Below are 24,759 nucleotides of genomic sequence, written 5' to 3' on the forward strand. Positions count from 1 at the left end.
GGGAACTCATGGTCAAGCCACTTCCACCCCTACTGCTCTCAGTAAACACACACACACACACACACACACACACACACACACGCCTCCATGACAACTCCTTTAATTTTTAGGGGTTTACCCTTGCTGACTGCAGAGAAACAGAGTGACAAAATAGGAAAGGCTGGGGAAGTTACAGAGCGACAAAGTGCTCATTAAAGCTTTCAAAATATAAATGAATGTAGCTTCCCCTTCCTGGGCTCCATTCCAGGCAGTCCTGGGAAGTCCCATGGCTGTCATAGACTCAGCCTTATGTCAGGGCGAGGTTGGGGGATGGTCACCGGGGCTCCTTTCCTTATTCTTCCAGCAATCTCTACCTTTTCCTTGCATCTCAGAGGTTCCAGTACTCACTGTCGGAAACCAGGGCAGGGCAGTGTGTGTATGTGTGGGGGGGGAGGGCGGGGATGGGCGGAGGAACTGGTGCTCTCCAGAAGCACAGGATGCAGAATCATGACTGGTTTATCGGCCTCTGAAGGGGATCCCAGCCCCTCTCTGTGTCTCTTGAGCTTCCAGGAATATAAAACTTGTCATTATGTTTAATGGGGCATGGTAAGGTTGAGTGTTGATTGTGAATTTTCTGAGAACCACTTGAGAAAGGAATCCCCAGTATAGCTCCTGGCTTACCCACTTCTCTCCATCCCCAAACTGACCACTGGCCTCTCTGTCCCTTTCCAGCTGGGCTGTGTCTGAACTGCTGGAGCCTACAGGAGCTGGTCAGCAGGGATCCAGGCCATTTCCTTATCCTCCTGGAACAGATTCTGCAGAAAACCCGAGAGGTAAGGGCTGGCCAGGAACTGAAGGGCAGAGCTGGGATTGGCCTCATACATTCGAGAAAGAGGTCTCCACAGAATGTCAGTTCTGGGGTGCCTGGAACACCAAGGGGTTTGGCAAAGGCACTGGGAACCTGTGAGTTCTCCGTTTCAATGGCTTGTGGATTGACGGTTTCTGGGAAGGGATGTGGTCCTTTCAATGAGAACATATGATATGTGAGCCAGGGCCCTGTGTTTAAGCTGTTTCTTTAGACAGGCATTGCTTGTAAGTCAAGGCATTGACTAGAAAGGAGGGAGGAAGCCATACTGAATTCCTTTACTCAAATCCATAAAAACAAAGACACACAAGAGAAAACTGATCGGAGGGGTAAATTGAGACCTCCTCTAATATTTCAAAAATTAAGACTTTTATGACTAAGAGGAAGAATGTGTTTAACACAGAGCTTGGTTGGGGTTCCAGAATAGCTGTGAGTCCCTAAAGAGGATTCTGGCTCTTTTTTATAAAGAATTCTCTTTTTTCACCCAGCTCTCTAACCCCCTCCCCTCTGGCAATCATCTGTTTGTTCTCTGTATTCAGAAACACAAATTGATAGTTACAAAATAGTCACAGGGATGTAAAGTACAGCACAGAGAATATAGTCAATAATGGTGCAACAACCATGAATAGTGCCAGGTGTGTACAAGACTAATCAGGGGATCACTGCATAAACTATATAAATGTCTAACCACCATGCTGTACACCTGAAGCTAATATAAAATAATATTGAACGTCAACTGTAACTGAAAAAAAACTAATTAAAAAAAGGAGCTTTGAAAACAAAGAATTCTCTTTAAAAGTTGTTTTGGTTTTTTTGTTTGTTTGTTTGTTTTTAATACATGACTGAGTTGGAAAACATTTGACTTTCTCAGTTAGCTGTCCCTTTACCTACCGTGTTTGCCCGAAAATAAGACCTAACCGGACAATCAGCTCGAATGCGTCTTTTGAAGCAAAAATTAATATAAGACCTGGTCTTATTTTACGATATGATATGATATGATATGATATGATATGATATGATATGATATGATATGATATGATATGATGTGATATACCGGGTCTTATATTAATTTTTGCTCCAAAAGGTGCATTAGAGCTGATTGTCCAGCTAGGTCTTATTTTCGGGGAAACACGGTATAAGAAGAAAGTCTTGGTTTATCAAGACACCCAAGGTTCCAGCTCTGGCACCACCATTTACATGGTGCACTTATACCCTGATCACAAGTAAACCAACTCAGAAGAGCTAAACCACCTCTTACAAACCCAAATATAAAGGATCAACTACTATGCAGTGACGAGAGAGGGTTTTCTAGAAGGGGTCGAGCAGCAGGTGGAGAAGACACATGGTCTCCTCAGGATAGAGAGAAGAAGAATTCTAAATTTGAGCCTGCTGAGGTCACCAGGCACAACAAACAAGGTGGGGCTTTCTCTGCATCTTCAACCCCATGAGTTCTAGAATGAGCTGAGAGACCAAAGAGTTGTAAATCATGTGTGTACATGTGTGTATGTGGTGTGGTGAGTGAGCTCTAGCAAAGAGACAATGCACAAAAGAATCACTAGAACTTGTAAACAAATAGGGAAAAAATGTCGCTCCAGCTATAATAAAATAAATGCAAATTAAAAGCATAATGAGACAATCTTTGCGTAGCAAATTTGCAAAAACTGAAACAGAGAAGGGTGTAGTGAAACTGGTACTTTCATACACACAAGATACCATAAATGGCAAGGTACTTTTGGAAAGCAATTGGGTAATATATTTCAAAGATCATAAATACGTTTATAGTCTTTGATTGATTAATTCTATTTCTTGAACTCTATTGTAGATACATAAAACAAATCACACAAAAAAGAAATTTACTCAAAGGTTTTCATTGCAAAAATATTTAAATAGCAATAAATAATCTCAAGTTAACTAATAAATTATGGATGTCTACCAGAAGGAATATTATGCAGCTAATAAAAATAATGGATATTATCAATGGGTATAAACAAAATTTAATATGTAATATAATGGCATCAGTAATATTTATTAAATGGCTTAGGGGAAATTGATTAAACATTTGGAAAAATACAGAGTCAGATATGCCTAGTTCATATCGTATAGCAGATCGAATTCTAGGTATATTGAAGATTTAAATTTAAGAAAATGAAGCTTCAAAGAAAAGAAGAAAATACATGAGTATTTACATGATTCTTGCATGTCAAAGCAAAAATCCATATAGGAAAAAATTAACATTTGTAATTTATGTACATCAAAAAAATCCATAAATTTAAAAGACAAACAACAAACTGAAAAAAAAATATTTACAATACAAATAACAGGTAAACATATAACCAGGAGGGGGAAAACAGGTGGTCTTGGAGATCTTGTAGCAAAACAGAAATTCATTTATAATTTATACTGAAAAGACATTAAGAGTAAAAGTATACCCACTATGATTACAACTTTGCAGAGGAAAATACATAGAGAAAAATGGTGTAAGGAGAAGTATGTTGAACCATTAGCTGTGGTTGAGTTTGGAAGGGCGTTATTGTGAGTGCTTTTTTTTTTCTAACTCCTTTTTAAATTTTTGTCTGGTGGTTATATTGCTTTTCACTTAAGAAAATAAAGACTAGAACAAGAAAGCGCTGCTCTGTTCTGCACCCTGTGAATGAGCCTCACCCCTCCTCTCCTGTCCTTTCCACAGGTGCAAGAGAAGGGTACCTATGACCTCCTCACCCCCCTGGCCCTGCTCTTCTACTCCACTGTCCTCTGTGTAAGTTCTGGGGTGGGCCAGGCTGGGGGAGGCGGGGGAGGAGAGGGAAGAACAACCTCCATCGAGGGAGTAGCCCTCACAATTCTGAGGATAAATACTGAGGGAGAAACTGTCAAGCAGTGACACTTGAGATGGGTGTCAACCCTCCGATGGCTTCAGATTAGCCATCTTGAGAGGTCTCTGGAAATCCATGTGGACGCCATGGTGCCTGGCATGTCTGGTAGCCATGGCGGAACTGCTGTCACAGCCTGTTCACAAACCATGAAAGAGATTCTGTTAAGAGATGTTATGTCCGCCTCATTTTGTACGCCAATGGTCGCTTCCACTCAATGTAATCACCCCCTGTATTTGTCTGGTGGCACCAAGTGATTCCGTGTACATTGAATCAATCCACTTCAACGAATAAACATATGCCTCTAGTGAGGATAAATGTGGTTTAGGCATTGAAGACCATTCCCCAAAATGAGAGGCAGCAATGGTACCATTTAAGATGACCTCTGAGGTGACAGCTTTTCAGAGAGGTGTTCTTATGTATTGGGTACACTGTGGTACATTTGGTAAAAACTGTGTAACTGTCCCGTACAGTGGAGACATCCCTGGGTGCTATCTTGCCCATCTGTAACTCACTCCCTGTTGGTTACTTCCAATTCTTCCTGCCTTTGTCCTTGGACATACTGGTGCCAAGAAACGTGTGCCCTTTGTGGAACTTTCCAGAAAGGTAGCAGATTCTATTCTGGAATATCGGGGAGCTTTCTCTCACCCAGACTTCTCTGCTTACCACTCCCTCTCCATTCCAGACACCACACTTCCCACCAGACTCAGATCTCCTTCTGAAAGCAGCGAGAACTTACCACCGATTCCTGACGTGGCCTGTTCCTTACTGCAGCATCTGCCAGGAACTGCTTACCTTCATCGATGCTGAACTCAAGGCCCCAGGTAAGTGTTGCGTCAGTTGACACGTGGAGCAGGGATCATGCAGTCAAGAGGTTTGTAGCTCTTTTGAAACTATTCTTTTGCTATGATCTTCCTCACCTCTCACCCTTCAGCTCATCTCTCCCCGTGGGCCTACTTTAAAACCTTGGAGTTTCCTTTTCATAATGCTGTGTGCACCAGCATCAGACAGCTGGAAGCAGTGAACATAGGCGGTAACTCAAGGAGGAATTTGTAGGGAAAACTGAGCAGGGTTTCAGGGCAAGGGGACCCCACCATGTGACCTTTGCCTCTGCTCTGGTTATCCAAAGGGGCTCTGAGGCTGCCCAGGTCAGAAGGAAAAGTTCCCACTATATTGTCAAGAGGCCCTTGTTTTCTTTGCCTCAGGAGCAAATAGGACAATGCATGTGTACATTGAGTCAGTTCTGGTGGGAGAAGGTGGTTGATGTTAGGAATGGACAGGTCGATGGTTGATGGGCAACATGATAAGTGTGGACAAGGGCCTGGTACTGTCTGAACTCTCATAGGTGGGGTCTGAAAAGTAGGAATTCTTGAGAAATTGCAGGTTCTATAATAGACATGAAAATGAGGTCTAAGAAAACTATTGTAGAGCAAGAGAAAATGTAATCAAGTATCATTTACTGAAAGGTGGCCTGATATTAGAGTAACTCATCACATCAGTAGCTCAAAGGAATAAAGTCACATAAACATCTTCATAGATGCCTCTAAAACACTTGATAAAAGTCAACATCCCTGATATTCAAAACCACTCAAATATAGGGAAACTACTAATAATATATGGAAGTGTTCTTAATAAGGTAACAGTAAAATAAATAAATAAATGAATGAATGAATGAATGAATGAATGAATGAATGAATGAATGAATGAATAAAGGCAGGTCCCAAAATATATACTATGCATGTTGTATAGTATTTTGGGGTCTGATTTTAAAAAGCAATCTATATTTGTTCCAGGTCCTATTTAGTAATGATAGTGTTTAATTCTCGTTGTACATATTAAACACACACAGGACAGAAGTCCCAAATCTTATTCCCCAACAATTCATGAACCCTAGAAAGCTCAGGACTGAACCTTTGTCTTTAAATTCCTTCCCCAACCTATCATCTGATTTGTCTGCCCCCAACCAATAAGCTGAAATGTCGGCCCAATCAATCAGCTGATCTGCCTTCCCCCAGCCAATCAGCTGTCTGTTGTTACAAAGGAGCAGAGCAGGTACAGGCTAAGGTGGGCCATCACCCGAGTCTACACATACCAATTGCATGGACCTCACTTCATGGGAGAGACTTGGGTGGAAGAATTAAGAAACCAGGAAAACCTTGAGGAGAAGGTGTTGAACTAGGAAAGGTGCTCGGGCACATGATGAATCGACAGACTGCCAACCTAACTTTCCAAGGCACCCTAAATGAACAAACCAGTTTAAGGTGAATCTCTTTCATTCTCATCCTCCCCACTGCTGCCCCCCCAAAAACAAACAAACAAACAAACAAAAACACACAAAAAAAACAAGCAGATCTAGATCACTTCTTGCTGGTGACCAGAATTCTTTTAACAAGAATACAAAGCTATTCTTCCTGTCTGTAATTTAGACAGAAAAGATTTAAAATGCAAAACCTTGGCAGGTCCTTTAGTCTACACCAAAGATTTCTTACTTCAAAATGCGAAAGGCAGATGTTGTGTTGGGGGAGGGCTGTCACCTGCGTGTGGGGAGACTGCTTCCCAGTTTCAAGTGGAACCCGCTGGCTCTCCTCTGCTGCATGCACGCTATGCCTGGAAATATTTTTGTGGGCAGCTGAGCAGGAACTCTGTTCTGGGCAGCCTGCGAGCAGATGTGGAGCAGAGGGGCAGGCTGTGGGGAGGCCCAGGCTCTGGGACGTGGGTTTCTAAGCCTGGGGACAAGAGTTAAGCCTGGGGACAAGAGTTAGGCAGAGCAGCAACTGGAAATGCAAATGGAATGAGGGCCCTTTGGACTCAGAGCAGGGAGGACCCTTGAAACTCTTGTCATTCGCTGCTGAGGGCCTGCCCCTGGACATTGCCCTGGGGATTGTGTGAGGCCTCAGACAGGGTGGTGACTTAGGAGAAGGCAGATGTCTGGAGAGGGATGCTCATGCCAGGCTGCTCATGCTAGGAACTTCTCCTCTTCCAGGGAAAGCAGAACCGAAACAGGAAACCATTACCTCTTTGTCATGTCAGAGAGATGTTTTCAAGCAATTAAAAAAACCTAATTCTCATACAAATATATAGTGAGCCTGTGTCAAAGATGTGTTCAACTCGTTATTGAGGGAACCACCAGCAAGATGGGAGAACTGGTTTAAAGGAGGGTATGAGAAAGTGAAATAAGTTCTTCATATAAACTAGAATAAGATTGCAAAATCAGAAACAAAGTTAGTTAAAATCATCTAGGGGAATAAAACTGTAACCTTTGAGGTTATCTTTTGTACCAAACAAAAATCACTAATCTCACATCCACAAGTTAACCTCTAATTTCACAGAACCTGAGCCTTTATCAACAGCAAATACTAAGTTAAACCAAGTTACCCTCTTCTTCATGAGCCTTAAATGGGCTTGTTAGAAAATGATTTAGTGTAATTTTTGTAAAGGCATGTGGTAATATTTTTGCCTTATTGCTGAGTGCCCCCTTCCCAATAAGCCCAGCTGAGGGAGACAATGGGAGGAGGGAGGGAGGGAGCCAGAATGGAGGCTGGGGAATAAGCTCTCCGAGGAGAGGCTGAGGCTGAGCCACTTAGTGGTTACCAGTTCTTGGTATTAGATCACTGTGGTTCCAAATCCTGGAGAGCTGTGTGGCCTTTGGAGGAGCCTCAGTTTCCTCATCTATAAAATGAGAGTGTAATAATATCTCCCTTTCAGAGCAGTTTGTGAGGATAAATGCTGACCTACACTGATTTCACATTGCTGGGGCAATAGGGTTCGGGGGTGGTGGTAGCTTAAGAGAGAGGTCCTGGCAAGGTCACAGGGAGAAGATGACAAGGGACCTGAAGAGCTGGGCCCTCCACCCAGGCAGCCTTAGGGAGCCAGTTGCCATGGAGATTAGTGAAACAGTTTATTCTACTTTGATGTGGCTGGGTGCCAGAGGAAGTGGGCAGGTTATGAAGCCGGTGGGCCAATCCCCTTCTTCCTGACTCCACCCCCCTATAGGGTACCTATACTGCCTCCGCTCTGGGGGTGGCAGGAAACCTCACTTTAGTGTTACTGGGTCCTGCCCACCACAGCCGTCTTGGGTTCAGCTCATATGTTTGTTCAGTATTTACTCTATGCCAGCACAACTGTGCAGACCACAGAAGTTGCCTGCAAAGAATTTATCTGTAATGCTGAAGGACAACAGTGGGCATCATATGTGTGAGTCACTCCAAAGCACAAAAGCCTCAATGACTGCATCTCACCTAGATCATAGCCCTATGGAGTAAGAGGGACAAGCAATATTATTCCCATTTGGACCATGAGACAACCAAGACTCAGAGAAGCTTAATGTTTCTGGCCCAAGCTATAAAGTCAAGTATGAGAGAAAGAACATGGACCCTGGTATGACAATGACCTATGCTTTGTCACTTATTAGCTGATGACCTTGGACAGGTTATGTAAGTTCTCTTAGCCTCCTTGTCAAAAGTAGGACTATTGTTGATGATGATGGTGGTGGTGATGATGGCAATGGTTGCATTAACTGTATGCTCACGGTGCATTAAACATTGCGACAGGTCGGTCTCATCTGTCCTCAGAACACCCCCTGGATAGTTACTATCATTTCCATCTTTCAGATGATGAAACTGAAAGCTAGACAATTAAGGAGATTGCCCATGGTCACGTAGCTAACAAGAGCTCTACCACTTGAACCCATGTCTGCTTGATTCCAAAAACCATATTCTTTGACTCCAGAAACCACATTCTCACATTTGCATAAAGCTGTGTTTCTACCAAGAGGCCTGGGCAGGTGACTGCACATGACTGAAAGTCCCTGGGCTGCCAAGCACTTTCCTCCCTTGGGCAAATTCTTCTGCCCCTTTTCCTTTCATGTAGTGCCTTCCCACCTTTGACCTCCAGTCAAAGCAGGAACCAACCTGGATTAGATTAGTTTTGCCTATCAACTGGTAGCAGGTGAATTCTGAATATTCTTTAGTGGTAGTAAGTTCCTCTTGGAACATTACTGATCATAAACATTTGCATTTTATACTTTTTGTCTCTGATTATGGAGTGAAAGGTGTAAACCCTTTGAAGGAAAGTCAACCAACATTGACTGGTCAGTGAGGGTCTATGCTATTTTCACTCACAGAACACTCTGACACCTGATGCATGGGGGTTTTGTCACCTCACACCAACCAGTTCTCTCCAACTCTCCAGACACCAGCTGGGGAGCCAACAAGTCATTTCAATTCTGACACTAACTACCTGGAGTTAGCACAGACCCCACAGGTTATGGGCTCATCCCCACAAGACTGCCCCCCACTTCAGATGCCAATCACGAGTCTGGGCTTCCCTTACTTCCGACCAACCAGCTACAAATCAGGGGTTCTCATGATACCCTCCTCAGATTTAATAATTTGCTAGAATGGCTCAGAGCCCAGGAAAGCACATTACTTCCATTTATTGGTTTATTATAAAGAATATTGTAAAGGACGCAGATGAACAGCCAGATGAAAAGATATTAGGTTGGTGCAAAAGTAATTGTGGTTTAGAAGGTTAAAAACAATTGCAAACACTGCAGTTACTTTTGTACCAATCTAATACAACGGGCAAGGTCTGGAAGGGCCCTGACTGCAGGAGCTTCTGTCCCTGGGGAGTTGGGGTGCACCACCCTCCTGGCATGTGGATGCATTCACCAACCTAGAAGCTCTCTGAATCCATTCTCTAGGGGGTTTATGGAGGTTCTAGTAAGTAAGCATGATTGGCTAAGTCTGGGCTATTCATGATTTACTCAATCTCCAGCCTCTCTCCCCTCCCTGAAAGTTCCAACCATCTAATCAGTCACATGGTTGGTTCCATAGGGCAACTAGCCGCCATCCTGAAGCTATCGAGGGGCCCACCAAGAGTCACCTCATTGGCATAAACTCAAGTCCAGTTAAAAGGGGCTTGTTATAAATAACAAAAGATGCCGTCTCACCCCTATCAGAAAACTACAAGGATTTTGGGAGCTCTGTCCCAGAAACTGGAGATGAATGAATAAATAATAAATGAATGAATGAATACATACATACATACATACATACATACATACATACATACATACAAATATAAATACAAATATATATTTCTTATTATGTCACAATATCACGGGGGAAGATTTAGGGAAAGGAGTGGAAGGCAGCTGTTTCAGAAATCACAGGGCATGATCAGCTGGAACTGAGCTGGCTGCTGATACCACAATGCCCAAAATGACAGTGGCTTAAACTTTTTGCAACCCCCTTCACTTCCTTTATTCTGTTAACTGGAATGAGGGCATGATGGCCAGAGCTGCAGCAGCCATCTTAGACCATGAAGTGACCTTGAGGATGATGTCTCCTGCTAAGGATGATGGAGCAGAAAGATGGGAGAAACCTGGTCCAGAATGTTCATGGGGCCACTGTGACAACCCTGGATTACCTTTTTTAATGTCTTTGTGGCAGGAGAAGGAAGGGAGGGAGTTACAGCTGATGCTCTGTGCTCCACTCGGGAACTGCTGGTATCTAGGATATTCAGCTCTGGAAATAACTCCCTCTGAGTGAGGGTGTGCCTAGGGGCACAGATGTCCCCTTAAAAGTCCCCCAGCAGCAAACGGCAAGGTTACGTTGGAGTCAGTATAGCTGATAGGAAGCAGCTCCCAGCTCTAACTGCACTGCAATCCCCAAATGAGACTATTAGGGTATCCTGAGCCAAATAAACAGGTACAGAAATATAAGACGTGAAAGAATGTTCCTTGTCTTGGAGACTAATGCAGAAGAGCAAGCTTGAAGTGGAAAGTGATCAACAGTATCAAACATTCAAAAAAGAAAAAAAGACAATTCAAGGAGAACAATGATAAGGTAGAGGCGTTGGGCTTTGTGACTTCAGGAGGGCAGTGGGATAGGGTACTGATGGTGGGCGTTTGGGAGGACACCTGATGTGGAGGGAGAGTGACCTCACCATCTGCTGCCCCCCACCACCACCACCAGGAATGTGGCCAGCTGTGTGGCCTGTGTCAACAGAGGCAGAATTGGAGGGCAGATCAGCAGGGTGTGGGTTACCTGTTATATAGTAAAAGAAAAGTGCAGAAGAGTCAAGAGAATACTGCTTGTCTCTGTGTTCTGCTTCCGGGAGCCTGTGGAGGGATGAGTGTTCCTGTCCACTACAGTATTTTATTGGGGGGTTGAAGGGGACGACGAGGGGAATTTTTCTATGTTGTGCGTGCGAGCGTCTACCAGATGATGTTCCAAGTCCTCATAATAATAACCACTGTTTCGGGGACTTACCTACCAAAAAAGACATAACTTTACCACTAAACATGTGACAGTTACATAAAAGAAGCATCGACCAAAAGGCCCCAAATCAAAGCAATCAGGTCCTAGATTAGAATAGCATAAATTGGTCATTTTCTGCCATTTACAGCTGTCTCTAACCCCAGTCTTGGCTTTACACTTTCCGAGGGGGATTGCCTTCCTGCTCCCAGCTCACACGCAGCCCAGGGTGGCCCTGCCCCAGACAGGGACCCCCATGTCAATTTCTAAGCTCTAACAAGGAGGCTGCCTTTCCCCTGCTGAGCCCCAGACCCTGCTTCTGTTCCCTCTTTGGCGAGGAGAGTGAACTGTTGTTTAATCTCCTCACCAAGGTTGACACAGAAGTAAATACATATTGTGAAGGGTCATTTTCCAGCTGCAGAACTGAATCAAGTTTCAGGAAAAAAGGAAAAACTTGTGGCTTGTTTCTTCTCCGTGCTTTTGAAGTCAGAGGCGACGGAGAGGTGGATGAGGCTAGAGAGGAAGGCTGAGAGGGGCCCGTGGTGCAGAGACTCTACCTTAGAGATGAACAGTCTCCTGAGGGCCACCTGAGAAGGTGTGGGGAGCCAGGCAGAGATGCTGTGGGGAAGTCGGGACCTATGGAAGGTGCTGAGACTGACTGAATAGGCCAAGTGGTGCCTGGTACACCCACTGCAGGACACCAAGACTAAGAGTAAGGAGCAGTAACAGGAACTAGGGACAGCTGGACAACAGGAGATCAGGCCTCTGTTCTCCTCCCAGAGTGCTTTGCCCCACTGTCTCTGAAGAGCAAAGCTTTGCACGGTGCAGCCTGGGATTCATGTTACAGGCCCTGGCGGCCTCAGGTCTAATCTTCCCCTTGTCCTGAACCTCATCCGGGAACTCCCAACCGAAGTGTCCACTGCTGGGCGTGCTTCGAGGTGCAGGGCCATGCCTTCTAAAGGAACAGGTAAACCCATGCACTCTGGTCTTTATTCTGTTTCTTCTTTCTGGCCACAGGAATCTCCTACCAGCGACTGGTGAGGGCTGAGCAGGGCCTGCCCATTAGGAGTCACCGCAGCTCCACTGTGTGAGTGCTCTTGGAGAGGGAGAAACAGGGTGGGGGATGGGACCCCCCCCATCCCCACTGTTTCATCATTCCTACACCACCCCACCCCCATGCATCCGGAATTCCTTTTATCACTGCACCCCCTCCCACCCCAGCCACCAACAAATAGGCTTCAACGGAATCCTCCTGGAATTACTGGTCATGTTTTGTGCACAGGTTCCTTATTCTGGGCTGAGGGTCTTTCATCAGATTCCTAAACAAGTCTGAGACTTAAAAATCAAACAAACAAACAAACAAAAACGGTTAAGAACCATCTGCATTGATTGTGCCAGGTGCTGGTCACACATTATCTCACTTTACCCCACTTTTCGGATGAGGAAACTGGAGGTCAGAGAGACCAAGTAACTTTCCCAAGGTCACACAGCTAGTAAGTATCTGAACCAGGATTTGAACCTCAGTCTTACTCAAAAGCCTTTCCACAGTGTCTTTCTGACATGCTCTTTCCACAGTGTCTTTCTGACTGTTAACTAAAACAGCACTTTCCAAACTTTTGTGACCGGAGTCTACAATAACAAATTCATTTTATGTGACAGCCTGGTGTGCATGTGCATACGCGCACACGCACACACACACACTCACACACACACACTCACTCACACCTGAAACAAGTTTCAGGAAATGAAACTTACCCTTACCCCATAGGATGGGCTCTGTTCCATTCTATTCCATTTCATTTAAAAGGCAGTTCTGGTTGTGATTTGCCTACCCACTCATGGGTCCAGCCTGCACTTTGACAGGCACGAGAGAAGCCTCCATTCTGAAGACCCTCGGCAGGTCTCCAAGCATGTGAATGCTGTCTCACCTAGACATTTGGAAGCCAGAGACCCCTGCCTCCATCAGCTCAGAAATTATAGTCACGCTCCAGAGGCTCACAGAATATTGACACCACTAAGGAACATTTGTTGAGTCCCTCCTAGGTAAAAACAAACAAAAACACGCCAGTGGTTGGTTTTGAGAGAGACAGAGGGCATAAAAATGTTTAGTAAATGTTAGTTTACTAAGTAAATAAGACACCTCCCTGGGGCTGAAACAGGCAGATGGTGAATAATTACCCACACCTTTCTGGCATTTACTGAGATCTGGGCACCACCCTAAACATGGCTACATCATCCAATCATCGCTACATCATCCAATTAACCCCATGAAAAAAGTATTTTTTAGTTTAGAGAGCTGAGGTGCAGAGAGGTTAGTAGAAAGACCTTAGTGCTGAGAGATGGTCGCACTTTCGTCATCTGTAAGTTGGGAACAATGGTAAGTTCTTCAGCAGAGAAAGCCTGCAGGTGGCTAGGGCACGGCGTGGCTGGTCTGGTTCTGCACACAGTGGGGTTCAGCGCATGTCGGTGGACGAATGATCAAGCGCTCAGTGAAGGAGAAGGCTCAGTTAGAGGCTGCTTTTGTGGGCCTGCCCCCTTTCTCTTATGAATGGAGAAATCAAAACTAGTTTCTCCCCAAATGATGGGGATTCTGACGGAGCCTGGTCTGGTCCCTGTGTCCTGAGCCCAGGGGCCCAGCTCTGGGACAGATCTCCGCAGAGACTGGAGGGAACGCCATCTGCCTGGTGCTTCTTTGCACTGGGTTTAAACAGCACAGATTTGTGAGAGAGCAAGAGTGCGTGTAAGCAGTTCAGACAAAAGCATTTACCGGTATGGTACCGTGATGGTTCAAATACATTTTGAGAAAATGCAGCGACAAGGGTTGGTGTGGGCGAAGTGAGAACAGTCTTGTGTTGTTTGCTGTTAAGGGAGTGATTGACACCTTCGGGGTTCTCGATTCTCTTAACATTTGGGTATGTTTGAGATTTTCATAAGGAACAAATTTCAACACATGCACCAAGGGAGCCCAGGGTGCAGTGGGAGGAGAGGCGGAGTTGGCTGGGCACACAGTCCCTCCCCATCCCTATGCTAGCCTGTGATGGCTTTGGCAAGTTAGAAAAGGTGTCCCCTGAGAGTGGAGGATTCAGTTGCAGCCCTGACTTGGCTCCCCTTCCTCCTGGCAGGTGCCACCCCACACCACAACCCTTGGCTTGAGGAGCAGGGCACAGGCGGAGATTTTAGGCCACAGTGTATGAGGGCTTGTGTCTGCCCTGCTGCCCCCTCCCCAAAATGATCCCATGGCTTCAAGTCACCTCACCTATAATACAATCCTCTTTTGAGTAATCTTGCATCCATGCAGATGTCCTGTAGGAAAAAAATATTTCTATGTAAAAATTAAGGTAAAATTTATTTTTGAAAACTAGGTTTAATTTTTTAAAGGCCTTTGAAAACACCATGTAAAAAATACTCCAAAGTAGACCATAAACTTTCCTCTTGGAACTGGGTCCCTTGAGCCCCCACCCTCTCGGCTGACCCTAGGCCCTGCTTGCGCCGTGAGGAGGCCTGGGCCTCAGTGGAGCCCAGTGCCAGTGTGAGGTGTGTGGCTGTGCCACCAGGGCCCACAGCCACTCCTCTGTGCCCCCAGCACCGTCCTCCTGCTGAACCCAGTGGAGGTGCAGGCCGAATTCCTCGCCGTGGCCAACAAGCTGAGTGCGCCCGAGCACTCCCCACACAGCACCTATGTCACCCTGCTCCTGCACGCCTTCCAAGCCACCTTTGGGACCCACCTTGACCTCCCAGGTCTGCATTGTAGGCTGCAGGTATGTGTCTGGGGCCCTGGGGCTTAGCACCGCCCCTGCCAGCAGAGTCCCCTCTCTGCTCCATCTCGGTGCTGCAGTCTCCAGGCTACACTGGCCTCCCTCACCCCACGTGACATGGTGGGGCAGTGGCTGCAGAGCTGGCCTTGTCAAGAGGGTTTCTGTTGAGCTGGGTCCTGACCAGGACAGGTGGCTCCCTGAGCAGTGGGGCTGGGTACAGAGCCTTAGAGGAACAAGGTTTAGATTGAAGCTGGAGACCTGGTCTGATTCTAGCTCTGTGACAGGTCATTTGGGAGCCCCTTCCCCTCTCTGAGCTGCAATGGTGAGCTCTGAAGTCCCTCCCAACTCTGCAGTGCTCTGTCTCTGGGCCTTCCTCTCATGCCTGTTTCCTGAGAATAGGGGGTTGGGGGAGGCTGGCTCCCTGGCCAGCTGTGAGTAAAGGTGGGTGATGAGGCTGGGGAGAGGACTGGTCACTGCTGCCCTCAGTAAGACCTGGGAGATGGAGAAGTTGGGCCGCCAGGCCGTGGTACAGGAGCAAGCCTGTCTCCTCCTGGGATTTCAGTCCAAGTCCCTGGCAGAGCTCGAGGACATCTTCACGGAGACTGCAGAGGCACAGGAGCTGGCATCTGGCATTGGGGATGCAGCCGAGGCCCGGCAGTGGCTCAGGACCAAGCTGCAGGCGGTGGGAGAGAAAGCCGGCTTCACTGGTGTCTTAGGTGAGGCTCTTGGGAGAGTGGGGCCCACTTTCCCCATCGCCTGCCCTGGCTCTCGGGGTGAGCAGTCCAGCTTGGCCTGCTAGTTCTGTTCCACAGTCATTCAGGGAGCCACATTTCTCAACGTCTTGTTCCACCATCCCTTGGGGCATTGTTACTGTACGCAGGGGCAGGGTTGGGCTGCCATCATGTGGTGACTTGTGGGAAGGAGAAAAGTGCTGATCGAGGGCAAGGGCTGCCTTTTTACACTGAAGATAATGCAGAAGTTGCACACATCATGTCTGCACATCTCCCCTTGGCCCGCTTTAGTTACATGGCCACACCTTGCCCCAAGCAACCTGGGAAACTTCCTCTCCACAACTCTGTCACCGTACAAGAGAGACACAATATTCCTCACAACACCCGGTGACGTGGTGCCATTGTTTTCCTGTTTGGACTCTGTAAAATGAGGCTCAGAGGTGATGACTTGACCACGTTTGCACAGCTTATGAAACGGCATGGTGTGCACACGGTGCCCTTGAAAGAAAGCCTCCTGGCTGCAAGCCAGGCACCCCAGCTTCCAGCTCAGCCTTGGCTCACCCTGCTGCATAGCCTGTGTCGGTCCTCTGCCAACTCTAAGATGAGGGGACTGGGCTGGCCAATCTCAAGGCCCCTTCCCAGGCCTCACCCCGTGCCTGCCCTGTTCTTACAGACACTGCAACGCCCGGCAAGCTCCACACTATCCGCATCCCTGTCGCCAGATGCTACACCTACAACTGGAACCAGGACAGCTTTGGTAAGCAGCCGGCTGGGGCCCTTGTGCTGCCCACCCCCCAAACTCTCTTCCTGGTCCCGGTCTGTGCAGTGGCCTCCCACACTCCACCAGCCTTCCCACCTGAGCAGGCATTCAGCAGAGTAGCCAGGGCTTTGAGTCCTAGGCTGGCCTTGACCCTCCTTCCACCCTCTCCAAGCCCATTCTGTCTGAGCCTGTCCCCCCTCCTAAGGGTGAGCAAGAGGAGTCAGGGATCCAGACACCCATATGGTGCTTCCCCTTGCTTCACTGCAGACATCCTGGAGGAAATCCTGCTCAAGGAACAGGAGCTGCTCCAGCCAGGGATCCTGGGGGACGATGAGGAAGAGGAGGAGGAGGAGGAAGACTTGGAAACAGACGGGCATTGTGCCAAGAGGGACTCACTGCTCTCCACTAGCTCAGAGGCTTCCCATGACTCCGCCCTGTCCCTTGCCTCATCCCAGGCCTCCGGGGCCACCCTCTCCCGCCAGTTGCTGACCTCTTTTGTCTCGGGCCTCTCGGATGGCATGGACAGTGGCTACGTGGAGGACAGCGAGGAAAGCTCCTCTGAGTGGCCCAAGAGGCCTCAAGCTGGATCTCCCCAACGCCGGGGCTACCGCAGGCCCGGGCAAAAATTTAACAGGATCTATAAACTCTTCAAGAGTACTAGCCAGTTGATGCTGCGGAGGGACTCGGACACGGCCCTGCCCCTGCGGCGGGCTGGGAGCCTCTGCAGCCCCCTGGACAGCCAGGCAGAGCCCCCTTCCCGGGCCCAGCGCTCCCTCTCTCTGCCCCAGCCCAAGCTCAACGCCCAGCTGGCCAGCTGGCTCCTGGCCCCAGCCTCACGCCACCAGCGCCGCCGCCCCTTCCTGAGTGGGGACGAGGAACCCAAGGCTTCTACACTACGCGTTGTGGTCTTCGGCTCTGATCGGATTTCGGGGAAGGTGGCTCGGGCGTACAGTAACCTGCGGTAAGAGCTGGAATTGGGGGCGTCACTCTGCCCTGGGGAGCAGGCTGGTGGTGTTGGAGGAATCTGGGGTTTGGGGCTTAGGTCCGAGAAGGACCAAGGAGCTTCCTTCTCACCATCTTCTTCTTGCCAGGCGGCTGGAGAACAATCGCCCGCTCCTCACACGGTTCTTCAAGCTTCAGTTCTTCTATGTGCCTATGAAGCGAAGCCAGGGGACCAGCTCCAGTGCCTGTCCAGCCCCTCCGAGCCAGACACCCCCAGTCCCCACAGACTCCCCGAGGCACCCCAGCCCTGCAGTATGTCCCCAGCCTTGGACCAAATGGGGTGGGAAAGTAGAGCAGACATGAGGATGTTTCAGTTCCCTGAAGGGGGCTGGTTGGAAGTCACCAAAAAACCATCACCTGTGCTCACAGGGCACCTCCTCCGGCCTGGCCTTCCCTCCCAGGGGTGGTCTCTGCCTTGCACTTGGGTGTGGCATTTTGCTATATGACACAGACTGAAAGTGGTCAGATTTGCCCAAGGGCAAGAAGAAACTCAGATTGGGGCTGCAGGTGCCACTCAGGGCCCTGGAGCTCTGACAGGCCCCCGTGTAGCTGGGAATAACTCCCGCCCCTTGTCCCAGGAGCTAGGCACAGCCCCATGGGAGGAGAGCACCAATGACATCTCCCACTACCTCGGCATGCTCGACCCCTGGTATGAGCGCAACGTGCTGGGCCTCATGCACCTGCCCCCTGAAGTCCTGTGCCAGGTAAGTGGCCCCTGGGGTCAGGGGAGAGGGCCCACTGGCTGCAGTCACTCAGCCTTGCTTAGAAGGCCCTGGTTTGGGGAGATCCAGCTTGAGGCCTCCATGGAGGACCAAGGCTCACTTGGAAATGAGCAGGGAGGGTAGGTGAGAGGCAGGACAGATCCTGAACCCAGGTCATGGGTGGGGGGGTCAGGGGTTGGGTCACTATGGTGACAGTGAGAGTCCTCAGAAAGATCCAGGGGACCATCCTCAGTTCTCAACTTTGTCCAGCTCAGCCAGGGGCCTTCCTGGAGGCCCATGTGCCAGGTGAGGGGGGGTATCGAGGCCAGGCTGTGGGTCCTCCCCTGACCGTTCTCTTTCCTGCTTCCATCTCACCATGCCCCTCCCTGGCTGTCTGCCTCTGTACCTTCTGTGTGGGTGTGTTCCTCTCTCTTCCTTTCGTATTCCTTTTGTTTTTCTCTCTCTCTCAACCTGTCCCTCTGGCTCGGGCTCCCTCCACCCCACAGCAGTCCCTGAGGACTGACTCCCGACCCCTGGAGGGCTCCCCCACCCAGCTGCCCATCCTGGCCGACATGCTGCTCTATTACTGCCGCTTCGCTGCACGGCCGGTACTGCTGCAGGTCTATCAGACAGAGGTAAGGCCTGCCCTGCCACTCCACGCTGCCTCTTCCCCCACACTCACTGGCAGACCTCCCTCAGCATTGCCAGGTCCCAGCCTGTGCCCTGCTGGGCCTGTAAGGCCGGCCCCTACCCCACAGCAGCCCCCAGCCCTGTGCTAGAGCAGCCTGGTGGGCCCCTGCAGGAAGTCCACACTGATGCCCTTGTCCTGCCCTCTCCAGCTGACCTTCATCACCGGAGAGAAGACAACAGAGATCTTCATCCATTCACTGGAACTGGGTCACTCTGCTGCAACACGTGCCATCAAGGCTTCAGGTGTGTGCTGCCTGAGTCCCTGTGGAGACAAATGGCGAGGGTGGGGAGGTGGGGCCAGAGAGAGGCAGGGCCTTGGGAAAATGGGATGCTGAAGGGGAGGGATAACCAGCCGGCAAGGCCAGGGGTGGGGGTAGGGTAGGTGGGGTGCCAGGGTCTGTGAGAGGCACTGAGAGACAGTGAAGGGTATGTCTCTGTGTGGCACAGGTCCTGGCAGCAAGAGGCTGGGCATCGATGGGGACCGGGAGGCCGTCCCTCTAACACTACAGATTATTTACAGCAAGGTAAGATCAACACTGGGGCCCATGCCCTTCTGGGATCTGTTCCTGATCCTCCCTCACCCAAAGCCAGACTCTTAGGTTCTTGGGCCCCAGTTGTTAAGCTGAAAGGCTGCAGAAGGCTCCCCAGGTTCCCCTGGACCCTGGGAGAAGGAGGGAGGAGGAGGGAGTGGACATCTTTTTCCCCCTCCACCTGCAATGCCTTCCCGCCCTTGTGTTCTCCCCCCACCTGAAAGTGCTGAGCAGCTTCTGTGAAGTGTCAGGGCCTGGCTACAGGGCTGGTGCTGAGAGTGGGGCAAGGGGGGCTTCCAGAGGCAGAGTGAGGGAGCGGCCGGGACCTGTTGGCTGGTGTGCTTGGCTGGGTACATGGAAGGTGGGATTGGTGTGAAAAGGGAGTGAGGATATTTGTGAGGTAGGGGTTCAAAGGGGCGCCCATAAGCACACCAGGAGGCATGAGTCTCTGAGCATGTCACACCCTGGGGTACAGGCCACAGGAGGCTCAACCTCACCAATGGGAGCCTTCTTGCCTTCTTTTCTCTTCCTTCAACCATTCAAAAGATACTCACTTAGCACCTGCTCCTGCCAGGCTCTGTGCTGGGCAAGGGGAAATGCAGTAAGCAGGGAGGATTAGGCCCTCCCTTTCGCTTTTTTAGAGGAGGGAAACAGATAAGAAACAAGGAAACAAGGAAATGGCCAAGACAATGTCAAAGAGTGGTGAGTGATGACAGGGCAATAAAAGGCTGATGGGATAGTGATGATGGGGCTACTCCACGTGGTGGCCATGGCAGTGGGCAGGGGGGACTGACCCTGAGAGCTATGTGCCAAGTGTTTGTTAAACATCTACTATGTCCCAGACATTGTTCTAGGCACAGGCATGTTCTCAAGAGTGAACAAAGTGCTTACAGCCTAGAGGGGATGATAGGCATTGGTTAGATGAACCTACAGATGTATAATTACTGTGAAAGACAGATGAAGAGAGGTACACGGTACTGTGAGAACGTCTAAGGGAATTATTCAACCCAGTCAGAAAAGCTAGACAAGGCTTCCTAGAGAAGGGATATTGAGTCAATCAATATTGGAAAGAAAACCAGGATTTAATTAACTAAGCTAAGAAGAGAAGGATGTGTACTTCAGGCAGAAGGGCAGCATGTGCAAAGGCCCTGAGGTCAAAGTGAACATGAACTTCAGAGGGCACTGAAGGAAGGCCGGAGGGGCTGGAGTGGAGAGTGAGTGGGAACGTGACAATGAGGTGAGGCTAAAGAGATAGGTGGGGCCAGGATACTAAGGGCCTTCATTATAATGAAAGGAATTTTGTTCTGTCCTAAGAGCAATGGGTATCCTTTGAAGGTGCTTAAGTTTGGGGTGGGGCTGGGAATGTGTGTGACATGATCAGATTTGAGGGTTGGAAGCACCCTCTGGCAGCTCCATGGAGAACAGATCGGCGGGGTCCATAGGGGACGTGGGAAGGCCAATAGGAGGCTCTTGTGGTTTTACAGGAAAGAAATGTGGGTGGCATTAGACTGGTGGTGGTGGTGGAGATGGAAAGAAATGGGAACTATATGTGGATGATGTGAACAGCGGGGCTTAGGGATGCATTGGAAAAAGAGAGGCCCAGACGTCCAGATTTCCATCTTCTGCGACGAATAGTACCACTTTTTCAGAAGTAGCCCAGGTCCGGTGGGGGAAGATCATGAGTGTGGGACACGTTGAGTTTGAGGTGCCCTTGAGAAGTAAAGGGAGGAAGTCAGAACAGGCAATTGGATGGATGGGCCTGAACTCAGAGGTGAAACACGAAGATGGGTGTAAAGGTAATCAGGGAAGAAAGGTGCGGGTGAGATTCCCTCAGGGAGGAAGAAGGAATGCAGAGAGCAGAGGACCCAGGAGGAGGTCCTGAGACAGTGATGTGACAGCGGGCAGAGGAGGGTGTTCACGCAGAGCAGAGGACCCAGCCAGAAAAGTGGTGGGGAACCCAGGAATGCACCATCAAGGAAGTCCAGGAGAGGAGAGGGGTGAACAGAATCAAATTCTCCTGTGAGGTCACATAAGCTGACCTTGAGACTGATCAAAGACTGAGGAACGCTCTTGGGTGTGGCCACACGGAGGTCCCTGGTGAAAGAGACATTCACACAAGGATCCAAAGAGGATGTCCTGACCTGGCTCTGCCGGGAGCGCCAGGCCTCTGGGCCCTTGTCTTCTTGCTCTGGGCTCAACAGATCATGAAGACCGCCCCTGAGGTGCTCTCAGCTCAGGCGCCCTGTGACCTGGCCACAAGGCTGACCCATTGCACCAAGCCCGGAACCTGATGCTCCTCTCGGGAGTCACCAAGATGTATACGGGGATCAGGGCTCCTGGGGAAGACGTCAGCAGCCTCGGGTGGAGAGAGAGCTTCCTGGGTGTCCTAAGTGCAGGCAGCTCCCTGCCCCTGGTGATCTGGAGCCTCCTCTTTGAAGGGAAGGCAGCAGGCGCCGGGGCCTCCAGGCTGAGGGTCTGGCTTTGCCACAATTCCAGGGGGCCATCAGTGGACGAAGTCGCTGGAGTAACATGGAGAAGGTCTGCACCTCCGTCAACCTCAACAAAGCCTGCCGGAAGCAGGAGGAGCTAGGTGATTGGGGCAGGCAGGGCGCAGGGGGGGTGGCAGGGAGGGGCTCTGAGCCTGGCCTGAGCCGCCCTTGCCCTTCAGACTCCGGCATGGATGCCCTGACGCTAAACCTGACAGAAGTGGTGAAAAGGCAAAACCCGAAATCCAAGAAGGGTTTTAACCAGGTAAGACTTCCCTCTCCTTGCAGCCACATTCTCAGGAGACTTTCTGGGTGAGTGTGTGTGCCTGTGTGTGCACGTGTGCATGCGTGTGTGTATGAGAGAGGAGGGTGTCCAAGGGCTGTGGGGGAGCATGAGGGTAGAAGGAGAAGCAAGGTGAGGGGTGTGGTTTAGGGGTGTGTGCATGTGTGGGGTGCTGTGGGGTAGTGGGGAGGAAGGGGTACCCTTGTGAGAGGACATGTGTATGTGGAAAGGGTCTGCGCTGAGTCTGAGGCACAGCGGGCTGTGTCAGGGAAGCCCAGGGCTCTCACGGTGAGGGCACTGGGTAGTGCAGTTATTCCTTTGCGGGCCCTTGCTTCTTCCTGGCTCAGGAAAGGGCAGAGGCTGGAGAGGAGCCAGGGCTTGCTGGGGTCCTCAGGACGTCACCCCTGAGTTGTCCATTAGCCTTCGAGTGCTGTCAGCCAAACTCCCACCCCGACCCTGCGGACCTGGTTGGGCAATTCCAGGGGAAGGAACTGCTGAGGGCTGGGAGCTCTGTGGCCAGGGGTCTAGAGGCTGACCCAGGCCTTCCTTCCAGATTAGCACGTCGCAGATCAAAGTGGACAAGGTGCAAATTATCGGCTCCAACAGCTGCCCCTTTGCCGTGTGTCTGGACCAGGACGAGAGGAAGATCCTGCAGAGTGTGGTCAGGTAGAAAAGGGGGTCTCCTCGGGGGCTTCAGCAAAGTGGGGTCCCAGAGAAGGGGTCAGTTTCTGCACACACACCCCCAGAGGCCTGGGGGTTGCTGGAGGCCTGCTCTTACGCCTGCCTTGTCCCACAGGTGTGAGGTCTCACCTTGCTACAAGTCAGAGAAGAGCAACCTCTGCCCTCAGTCCCAGAGGCACCCCCACCCACTGGCCCAGGCTGCGCCCAACCTCTGCTCCCTCCTCTGCCTGCCCATCATGACTTTCAGTGGAGCTCTGCCCTAGCGAGGCCCTGCATCAGCTTGGACAGAAAACCTGGAAGCAGCTTCTTCTGAGCCGCTTCCCAGACAGTCGGCTGTGAGGGCCTCACTCCTTGTGGAGAAACAAATGGCCCTATGCTGGGTCAGGGTCCTGCTGTGGGCCCTGTGCTGGGCAGGGGGTAAGGGATTGATGGTTTCTGGGGCCTCGGGGCTCTGTTTGGGGCAAAAACAGGCTTTAGGGAGAGAGGCGCCTGGACACACAGCCCCTCAGGTTCCTCAAGGTAGAAAGGAGAACTGGCCTCCAATGGCCATGGCCACCAGCCTGGTCTAGGATCCTTTCTAACAAAGATCTGAGGCTGTGGTGCTCTGCGGTGTGGTGTAGGCCTCTTCTCCCAATCTGTGGCCAGGCCTACCCGTTTTCTTTGTCAAAGACCTGAGGAACTCTTTGTGTCTGGAGTATAGTCTCCTGTACCCTAGAAAGTGGATGAGACTTCTTTCCCAACCTTTAGTACTATCCTCCCAACCCCACCTCCCTGTTCGTCCTCCCCTCTTTCCCTCTCCTCCCTCCCTCCTCCTCCTCCCCCTCCTCCCTCTCCTCCTCCTCTTTTCCCTCCTCTTCCCCCCTCCCCCCTTCACAGACACAAGGACACACACACATGCTTTCTCTCTCTCAGGTTCCCTGCGTCTTCTGAAAAACAGCACTAACACTGTATCAGTCTACTGTCAGGACTTGGTACAGATTCTCTCTGGAGCCCCTTTCTGGATCTGAGGTCCTTGGGAGACAGGTCGGGCTTACATTCAGTTGTGACTAAATGACTAGAAGGAAATTAATTAGCTTCGCAATTCCCTTTCATCAGCACTAAAGTGGGTATGGTTGCGGGGGAATAAAGCCTCCTTAATTGCAGAGTGCCTGGCCTGGTGGCTGGCTCACAGCTGGTGCTCCGTAAAGATCAGCGGCGTTGCTCTCTAAACACTGACCCCCCCCCCGTCCGGTACTGGGGTGCTCTCATGACCTCTGGAAGGCTCTTCATTCACTCCTTTCCAATTCACCAAGACTGAGGGGATAAGGTATGATTAATTTTATCCTCTGGAGGAGTAATTGCCTGTGTCAGGGTGAGAGAAGGGTTGCTCTCTCTCAGGTTGCCCCCCCACCCCCGCCCGCCCATCTCACTCCTTGGGCTTCCCAGAGGAGTAGAGGATGGAGCTTAGAACCTGACTGGGGGGAAATGGGTAATAGAACATGAGGGTAAAAAACTGTAAAACTGCCAGGATGGAGTGGTTTGAGAAGTTTGAAGCAAAGATATGGCTAGGCCAGTAGGGTAGTGGTCAGTGCTTGGGGCCAGGACTTGAACGGGTAGAAGTGGGGAAGAGAGCCATGGAAGCGGACAACTGTATCCCACAAGCCCCTCCTTCCTCTCCTCCTGCTTCATCCTGCTCCAAAGTTTCTGGGCTTAAAGGAGCCCATGAAACCACAGCCCAGAGTGCTCACAACTTGAGAGAAGTGGACAAAACCAGTTCCTACCCAGTATTGCCCTTCCTACTCTGTCCTGGCCAGACTCCAAAGAGTGGTCAGCCATATATACCTTCGACATTTTTTGTCATATAAGCCGGTTGTCCTACTACGTGCCCAAAAGGTGTCAAGGAATAAATGACTAGAATAATAATATTATTGTCAAATAAAACTTATTAGTCTTATATTTAATGATCTAGAGTTATTTTTCTGCATGACAATTAACTGCCTGTTGGACAGTTCACATAAATCATTGCACATATAGCAGGAATCAGATTGTTAGGTGATTGGTTTATTTATCTTTTTGTAATTTTCTCTCTGTAGAAAATACATTTATGCTGAAATTTCCCCTGACACTGTTTCATTTAAGCCTCATTATGCTGCTGAGGGGAAGGGAAGTGAGATCAATGCTGGCCCTCTGG

The 24,759-nt window shown here is 49.8% G+C and overlaps 1 protein-coding gene across 6 annotated transcripts in view; it reads left to right on the forward strand.

Moving 5' to 3' along the window:
- Window positions 1–24,524, forward strand: part of PIK3R5 (phosphoinositide-3-kinase regulatory subunit 5) — a 66,107-nt gene extending 41,583 nt beyond the window's left edge. For 5 of the 6 annotated variants that reach the window (XM_019755242.2, XM_019755244.2, XM_074319623.1 and 2 more), the window contains 17 exons: window positions 712–812; window positions 3,531–3,599; window positions 4,397–4,535; window positions 11,988–12,057; window positions 14,554–14,728; window positions 15,288–15,441; window positions 16,130–16,213; window positions 16,484–17,177; window positions 17,308–17,470; window positions 17,797–17,922; window positions 18,426–18,554; window positions 18,759–18,852; window positions 19,057–19,133; window positions 21,636–21,729; window positions 21,808–21,890; window positions 22,462–22,574; window positions 22,705–24,524. In XM_019755242.2, the coding sequence (XP_019610801.2) occupies window positions 712–812; window positions 3,531–3,599; window positions 4,397–4,535; window positions 11,988–12,057; window positions 14,554–14,728; window positions 15,288–15,441; window positions 16,130–16,213; window positions 16,484–17,177; window positions 17,308–17,470; window positions 17,797–17,922; window positions 18,426–18,554; window positions 18,759–18,852; window positions 19,057–19,133; window positions 21,636–21,729; window positions 21,808–21,890; window positions 22,462–22,574; window positions 22,705–22,852 (2,513 nt within the window). In that variant the 3' untranslated portion in view covers window positions 22,853–24,524. The remainder of the gene's footprint in view (window positions 1–711; window positions 813–3,530; window positions 3,600–4,396; window positions 4,536–11,987; window positions 12,058–14,553; window positions 14,729–15,287; window positions 15,442–16,129; window positions 16,214–16,483; window positions 17,178–17,307; window positions 17,471–17,796; window positions 17,923–18,425; window positions 18,555–18,758; window positions 18,853–19,056; window positions 19,134–21,635; window positions 21,730–21,807; window positions 21,891–22,461; window positions 22,575–22,704) is intronic. The other variant, XM_074319625.1, reaches the window with a different exon arrangement.
- The last annotated feature ends 235 nt before the right edge of the window (window positions 24,525–24,759 follow it).

This window comes from Rhinolophus sinicus, linkage group LG15 (genome assembly GCF_036562045.2).
Source record: "Rhinolophus sinicus isolate RSC01 linkage group LG15, ASM3656204v1, whole genome shotgun sequence".
Taxonomy (NCBI): domain Eukaryota; kingdom Metazoa; phylum Chordata; class Mammalia; order Chiroptera; family Rhinolophidae; genus Rhinolophus; species Rhinolophus sinicus.